General features: G+C 39.3%; 1 protein-coding gene across 1 annotated transcript; it reads left to right on the top strand.

Moving 5' to 3' along the window:
• The first annotated feature begins 862 nt into the window (after positions 1–862).
• Positions 863–3,459, top strand: LOC143131560 (ret finger protein-like 4A). Its single transcript, XM_076291200.1, has 6 exons — positions 863–1,132; positions 1,265–1,354; positions 1,501–1,743; positions 1,928–1,953; positions 2,062–2,198; positions 2,297–3,459. Exons 1-6 carry the CDS (start codon positions 923–925, stop codon positions 3,028–3,030), a joined length of 1,440 nt encoding a protein of 479 aa, XP_076147315.1. The 5' UTR covers positions 863–922; the 3' UTR covers positions 3,031–3,459.
• The last annotated feature ends 5,288 nt before the right edge of the window (positions 3,460–8,747 follow it).

The raw sequence follows: 8,747 nt of genomic DNA, 5'->3' as shown, positions 1-8,747 counted from the left end.
AGCACACTCAGGAAGGTTATGTGTTTAAAAAGCCTTCCATCTCACATGGCTATTCTGTTAACACATGCCCATTGTCAATGTTTATTTAACATGTTTCATACACTACTTGCAACACTGCATCTGGATTTCGGTCATTGCTTTTACCTTACTGAAATAAGTAGGCCTACCAGTTAGGCATGCCAGTTATGTATCCACCTGCTGCCTGCAGCCTTCCTCCAAAACTCAAAGCTGCTCCAAAGATTATGTTCCGAGGACACAATTAGCTTATTGTGTATCAGCAACACTCAATAACAGTTAAAATGTGATGTGTTAATCACAATATTTCTTTTCTAACTATTTGACAAACTAGCTATTCAACTATCCCGCTTGCTTACGAGACTCAGTTGTGAATTTAAAATTAAGTTTGATGGTCATGCAAATTCTAGGAGTTTCCCGGGAGAAATAACAAAACAGGAGGGTGCCGGAAAATGACATTGAAATACGGGAGAAACCCGGGAGAAACGGGAATGTTGGCAGGTATACACATGCCTATACATTTTCATGAGGGCTATGTTTAAAAACCTTAACATCTCAACATCATGGCTATTCTTGTAAAACATGCCTAGGTGTTTCAGCATTACTGGCTTCAGAGCATGACAAAAGTCCATTGGAAGCGCTATGGAATTCTGACATTATATTTCCTTTGTGTCCATCTGTAGGTATTCCATGGAACTGATGTAGTGCTGGGTGTGTATTAATGTCTTATGATTCGCTGCCAGTAAGTTGGAAGTTATTCAGTGGGAGGGATTTTTTTTACTGTGGGTGTGACTTGGGTCATAATAATAATCGCTGCAACAATTCCAACAGCACACATGAGCCCAGCTCGCTGACTGCCTGCTCTCTGTCCTCCAGCCCAGGTGCTCTCTGCCTGCATACTATAGATATGAGTTCTCTCTCTAGCGGCTCTCGGCGACCCTCGTCTGTGTCCGGTTTTTCGGTCACCTCATTTAAGCCCACAGGCTGCAGTCATGGGAAAGATGCGGTGGTGTTCTGTGACACCTGCTCCATGCCTCTGTGTGAGGAATGCTTGGTTGATGTGAACCATCGCAGCCACAAGTTTAAGACCATGGAAGAAGTATGCAAAGACAAAATAGTGAGTACAGATTTATTTGATTTGAATTTGTTTATTATTATATGTGTCGCCTATACTCAAGTCAGCACTATTATGAAGGAAATGTCCACTAGTTTGTTTTAGGCCATAGTCATTAACACTGTGCTTTTGCAGGAGAAGATTGCTGTGCAACTTGAAGATTGTAAAGGCAGGAGCCAGAGTCAATTTCAGGAATTGGTGGAGAGTCAAGAAATACAGCTTGAAGTAAGTGAATCCATCTTTTAAGAAGAAATGCTCTAATTCATATTTGTACCTGCTTTTTAAACATTAAGTTCTGAAAACCTAAAAAAAAGACCCAGGAGTGTTGAAAAGCCTCACCATATTGTGTCTCTTACCTTCACCTCTCTCAGAGGGACTTCCAGCAGGTGCAAGGCAGTTTTACTGAGCAATACAGAGAACTTGACGAGCTGCTGAATCACACCAAAGAATACGCCGTCACACTGCTGGAGGCCCAGCGGCAAGGACAGAAAAAGCCCCTTTATGTGCTGGCCGAGGAGGGGGACAGATACAAGATGCGGGCGGACAAGCTTCAGACGGACATAGCAGATTTGAAACAAAGGGTGTCGTCAGGAATCGATTCTACTTGCATTCTGGTAAGAGTCAACACCCCCAGCAAATATTTAAACCCAAAATATTTCTATCAATAATAAAAAAAATATATTATATATTATTATATTTATGTCATTGTACAATATTATTGGTGAAACAATATGTTGTTATTGAATAGGCAATGTTGTACTTACTTTGGTTTTCATTTCATTCTTTTTTACCTTGCAGCACGAAATTCAGGCACATCAAATGAGGTTTGTACAATTTTTATCCATTTTAAGTGAAAAAATTACAATTAAGTCAAGTGGACACTTTTTAAGATGAAACTATTTTAATTGACTTCATATTTGTCGATATTTCAGTATTGACCTTATTGATGAATTCTACAAGAAGGTCAGCGGAATCAGCAAGTTTGACAAATCAAGGTTGGAGGCCCTGGTGAAATCCATCCAGCATATCGTTGAAAAAATCATTGAAATCTTCCCTCGACCATGGGAATGTAAGAAGCACAATTACACACAGTACAGCCCAGCATGTCATGTAGTGATGTCTGCAGTACTGTAGTGTAATACTTGTATCTCTCTCTCTCTCTGTTAGTTTATGAGGACCTCACCTTTAACCCTAATCCTGACAAAACAGAGGAAAACCTGATGATATCTGATGACTATACGCAAGTCTGCCTTAGTCCCCACCGGTCATCACCTAAAGTCCCCTACCAGACTAAAGAAACCCCGTTCTGTGTCCTGGCCAAGCAGTCCTGGAAGAAGGGGCAACACTACTGGGAGGTGGACGTGGGGCACTGCCGCACCTGGGCAGTTGGAGTTGTGGAGCTGGCCAATGGCAGCCGGCCACCATCACAGGCTGCGCTAATGCGCCTGGGACGCAACAAGAGGTCGTGGATGCTGGAGTCGGAGGACGGGGAGCTGACCGCGCTGCACAACGACAACCTGAGCATGGTGAAGCAACCTGAGCAGGAAGTGACACGCCTCGGGGTCTACCTGGACATGACCAAGAACAACGGCCGGCTGAGCTTCTACGATGTGGGCGGCGGCGCGGTCCTGCACACGTTCCGACTGCGCGTCAAGAAGAGCGTGTTCCCCGCCTTCAGTCTGACCAGAGTGGACGGCCAGGTCCAGAGTCTGGTGCTCTGCAATCTGGGCCTCGAGCCTGAGAACCAGAACCAGAACCAGACTGAGTCAGAGGACTCAGGAGTCGACACGAGCTCGAAGCGGAGTTCTGCCACGCTAGGTGCAGATTCCTCTGACATATCGGGGTACTCTTCAGATTACAGTCAGAGGAGCTCAGAGTCTTCCCAGACCACCTCTCTGTAATCTAGATCTGGATCCCTAGACTGAATGTGGTAGGCTGCTTACATATTTTCATATTCAGGTTGGAGTTTAAAGCACATTAAGAATATTGCTTATCAATGTTTGACTTCTCGCAAACACTTATTTCTTCTAAGTTAAGGTTGTTTTGGATAAACGTTGAACGATGGTGAAAGGCCATTTATATTTATTTGTGTTTGCATTTCTTATCCCATGTTGGTCAATGTTTTATCTATGTGGTTCATGTCTTCAAAAAATATAGGCTATTCAAATGTTGTTTACTTTTTCTTGCACTATTGCAAAATGCACTTTGATGTCCTTGGACCCTATAGCCTTGACATATAACGACAGGAGTCAAGATTTTGTAAAACATATTGTTGTGAAACATATTGTTATTTATGTAATTGAACGTGTAATTCAAAATAAAATATTTATCAAAAAAAACCAAACGTGAAATATTATATCATGGGGAGACGTGAAATATTATATCATGGGGAACTAGCTATAGCAAACCTCACAGAACTCATTCATGTGCGTGACATCTGAATTGTTCTGATCAAGGGACACTGTTACACAAACTGACACATTCATCTCAGGCTCCTGCAGCAAAGTGCTTTCACTAGAATAGTTGAATAGTTCTACAATTGTTTCCTTTCTTTAAGGCATCATGTAAAACAAAATCAGAGTAAGTGCTCTAGTAAGTGCTCTAGTTAGTGTTCTAGTAAGTGTTCTAGTAAGTGCTCTAGTGTTCTAGTAAGTGCTCTAGTGTTTTAGTAAGTGTTCTAGTAAGTGCTCTAGTAAGTGTTCTAGTAAGTGCTCTAGTGTTCTAGTAAGTGCTCTAGTGTTCTAGTAAGTGCTCTAGTAAGTGTTTGCTCTAGTAAGTGTTCTAGTGCTCTAGTAAGTGTTCTAGTGCTCTAGTAAATGCTCTAGTAAGTGTTCTAGTGCTCTGGTAAGTGTTCTAGTAAGTGCTCTAGTGTTCTAGTAAGTGCTCTAGTAAGTGTTTGTTCTAGTAAGTGCTCTAGTAAGTGCTCTAGTAAGTGTTCTAGTAAGTGCTCTAGTGTTCTAGTAAGTGCTCTAGTAAGTGTTTGTTCTAGTAAGTGCTCTAGTAAGTGCTCTAGTGTTCTAGTAAGTGCTCTAGTGTTCTAGTAAGTGCTCTAGTAAGTGTTTGTTCTAGTAAGTGCTCTAGTAAGTGTTCTAGTAAGTGTTCTAGTGCTCTAGTAAGTGTTCTAGTAAGTGTTCTAGTAAGTGTTTGTTCTAGTAAGTGCTCTAGTAAGTGCTCTAGTGTAAGTTTTCTAGTACGTGTTCTAGTGCTCTAGTAAGTGTTCTAGTAAGTGCTCTAGTAAGTGTTCTAGTAAGTGCTCTATAAGGATAAACAAAAATGTGGCCACTCATCTTGGTTTGACTGTGTTTCATGACCATATCGGGCATCACTGTGTAAAAATAAAGTTTTTCTCTGTCACATTGGTTCTTGAACTGTCATGTAAATGTAAATCAGGTTTACAGGCCAAGTATACTTGCATACACAAGGAATTTGGTCTCTGCATTTATCCCATCTGTGAATTAGTGAAATACACAGAGTACACAGGGAACACACAGTGAGGTGAGCTGCTTTACTACAGTGGCGCTCATTTTTCGGATCGAACCGGCAACCCTCATAAATATTTGCACAATAGTAAGTGCATTTCTGATCTTGAAAAATGCCCCAAAAGTAAGAAAAATTGTGAAGTTCTCTAATAGGGGTTTTCCCTACAGATGCGTGTTCCATCCCCTACGAGGTGTCATTTGGAGATCTCGCTCTTCTAGTTTTGCAGCCATTTCATCTCCTCATGTGGTGATCTGGCTTTCTAGTTTTCCATCTCCGAGTCTTTGTGTTATTTACGGCCACATTTTCAACTAGATCTAGATAAGTACTGCAGAAAGTGAGACAATGAGGAAGTATAGCAAATACACAAGGATGATGATGTCATATTAAATTATGAAGTATGAAAAACATGTTTAGTCTGAGTAATAATTCATGATGAGTGGGGCTTTATGAAAAATACATTGTTTTGCTTAATGTGTGCATTATTGTGAAATTAATTTGTGCATAAGCAACAATTGCATAACCATACTTGGCATTTAACTAAATTGGTTACACTTTACTTGACAGTATTAACATAAGAGACATAACACTGTCATAAACGTGTCATAAACAAGTCATAAACGTTTATGACATAACCCTTCTGGGTAACACTTTAGAATAAATACACACAAGAGTGTACCAAAGTGTTCCATTTCCAGGATGGTAGAATCACTGGACCTAAACAGACTTTTGAAGTGGCTTAAATAGCATTGAATGTAGACATGTGGCATCATTTCTAGCTAATAAATTGTTTTAAATGTAGGCTATAGCCATTTAAACGTGTTTTACCTCCTAGGCAGCAGCTTAGCCACATAACACGGATTCCCTGGCAGGTGTAATAGAAAAAAACAAAATTCCGGTGGATATTTTATGTCTTCTCAAAGACCGGCAGCTGATAAGAGTGATGTTTTTTGCCCAAAAAAATAAAATAAAGCCAAAACACGTCCGTGAATTTAAGGATTTTAACCGCATGCTGTGAAGTTACATGCAGGTCTCTTACGGAGGAAACTAAAATAAAACTCTAGTCACAAATTTGATCGTGTTGGTATGAATATATGTTGAAGTATGTGATTCCTACAGTGGAAAAAAATATACTAACGTCTTAGAAACGTTGTAAAATTATTGAAATAGATTAAGTATTAACAATAATGTATAAACATATTTTAGATATAGGCTTATTTACTATGAACAAACCATTTATAACTGTGTGAACAAATGCTTTACTGATGATACATTATGTATGAACAATAAATTACTAATGATGAACAAACCTAGCCTGGGTTTTCCCATGCTGCCTTGCGCGCGCGATTTAATTCACGCTGCTAGGCAGCCTGGATACCATGGAGCAAATTTTCGCCTCAGTTAGGGGACCAATCACAGAACGGAGGGAGGGCAGCAAGACGATGACGACACACCGAAGCCGTTATGAGCTACGTACAGACTCATTGGTAACGCTTTAGAATAACATGTGCTTATTAGGTATTAACAGTGCATAATAAGCAGTTAACAATTCATTACTAACAGTTAGTTAACTGTTGTTATCCTTTAATAACATTAACTAACTGTTAACATGCAGCTTGTAAGTGATAATAAGCAGCCTTTTAAGTTACTTACAAGCATATTTGTTAACAGTTGTAAGTGTTAACAAGCAGCTTGTTAATGCTTGTTAATGGTGTATAAGACAAAGAGGTGGATAACTAATACACTTATAAGACCTTTCTTACCTATTTGTAGTAAATTTTGCAGCCCCCCAATCTAAAGCGAGGACCATGTAGCCTAAAGTTCCACAAGCCCAACCTTCTATCTCTCTATACTGTATCTCTTTATCGAGCTTGGTTTAGCTGTGAGAAATACACCTTCAAAATTGTTGCAGTGAGCAGGAATCAAACCCCGGTCTCCCGCATCAAAGAGTGTATCGCTACTTGTTGAGCTACACTACTGTTCCTAATTGGCAGATGGAAAATATTCCGATGTTCTATATCATACTAGCTATGCTTTTTACAAATATGTTTCTGATGGAAAAGTGGTGTTTAATTTCCATAATCTTTGTTCAGTGAACGCATAAAACAGTTTGTCAGTTTGTCAGCAGTCTAAAGATATGCCAGCTTTGTATATAGTTTGGTTACCTAGCAACCGAGGCTTAAAGACGATAAGTGGGTGCGTTCAAAGCTCTGGTTTAAAGTTGCAAACATAGGCAAACGTTCGTGATCGATTTGAAACATGTTTCAGTTTGCCTTGAACAGAGGCGAACATTCGTGGTCTGTTTCTGCATTAATTAAACACCACTTTTCCATCAGAAACATATTTGTAAAAAGCATAGCTAGTGTGATATAGCACTTCGGAATATAGAATCAAAATAAACAATTTCATCAGCTGTACAAGAAAAGTAGTGTAGCTCAGTAAGTAGCGATGCACTCTATGAAGCAGGAGACCAGGGTTCGATTCCTGCTCACTGCAACAATTTTAAAGGTGCATTTCTCACAGCTAAACCAAGCTAGATAGATAGATATAGTATAGAGAGATAGAAGGTTGGGCTTGTGGAACTATAGGCTACATGGTCCTCGCTTTAGATTGGGGGGCTGCAAAATGTACTACAAATAGGTAAGAAAGGTCTTATAAGCGTATTAGTTATCCACCTTTTTGTCTTATACACCATTAACAAGCATTAACAAGCTGCTTGTTAACACTTACAACTGTTAACAAATATGCTTGTAAGTAACCTAAAAGGCTGCTTATTAACACTTACAAGCTGCATGTTAACAGTTAGTTAATGTTATTAAAGGATAACAACAGTTAACTAACTGTTAGTAATGAATTGTTAACTGCTTATTATGCACTGTTAATACCTAATAAGCACATGTTATTCTAAAGCGTTACCGACGCATTTGATAGACATTCGTAGCGCCCAATAAACGGCTCTGGGCATTCGTAAACCACGTTTCAAATACGACAAAATGAATGCCTAGTTCCCAGACCCCTTCTCATTTGAGATGAGGGTATGACGTTAGCCAGTCTAGAACAAACCATTAACTAATAAGTAACAAAGAATTGTGTGTAGTTATTATAAAGTGTTACCCACTTCTGTTATTAAGTGAAATTTGTTTTTTGTCATAACAAGTTAGGGTTAGGATTAGAGTTAGGGTTCATGTGTATTGACAGTATCATTTCACTCTTATGTCGATACTGTCAAGTGTTACCACTAAATTTAACCATTTTTGAAACCTGTCAGTCAAACACCATAACCATACCAAATCTTCAAAACCATACACTAATTGTCACCCTTCAATTAAATAAAAACACCACACACACATACATGCATACATACACACAAATATACAGTAACTTCTTTTTCAACAGCTTTTTCAAAAATGTGTTTATGTGGTTTCTGTCCAACTACATTTGGTGATGGTTGTATTTTGGTTTATTCGCAATAACAAGTGATTTGGAGGATTTTGTTTGTTTGAGAATTTTGTTTCAATATTCTATTTTGTATTTTGTGTGAACAGTTGGATTTGTGTGTAGAGTTTTGCCAAATAGACATAGAGCTTTGATAATGTATTTAAGCAGCCAATGATGCTGCAGTCAATACACAGTTTTGTTTTGTTTTATTTGCATACAACGCTACCATGCGGTTTATACACTCCACACTCGGCAATCGACTCCTACGGACTTTCCCCTAAAGATGGCAGCTGCAGCAGCAACATTTCCGGAAAGGTACTGGCTTGATGAAATTCATTCTGGACTCTATATCCGACCACATAAAGACCTCGGGATACTTCGGTTTGGCTTTAGGGACCCTCTACTCACTACCACGTAAGTGTAATGTTGTTTGGAACTGTAGAAGAGGTATAAAAAATAGCGTTTTGTAGCGGCGAAATGACATGCCCGGGTCACTTCCAGGCTAACGAGTTTTGACTAAAAACGGTAAAATCGAACTTTCTCAAAACACATCCGAATGACATGATTTTGATGTCAACTCAACGTACTCCCAATCATCCATAAATTGATCTAAAGTGCATTTTACTCCGGATAATTCCTTTAACACACACTGATCTACAGATGAAATATCTTATTTCACACGTTTTGGAACACTGGGAAGTAC

This window comes from Alosa pseudoharengus, unplaced genomic scaffold (assembly GCF_046254945.1).
Source record: "Alosa pseudoharengus isolate Yale_2024_CS ecotype anadromous, Long Island Sound unplaced genomic scaffold, YU_APseudo_1.1 YU_APseudo_1.1_scf_18, whole genome shotgun sequence".
Classification (NCBI taxonomy): domain Eukaryota; kingdom Metazoa; phylum Chordata; class Actinopteri; order Clupeiformes; family Clupeidae; genus Alosa; species Alosa pseudoharengus.
This window is presented reverse-complemented; position numbering and strand designations above follow the sequence as displayed.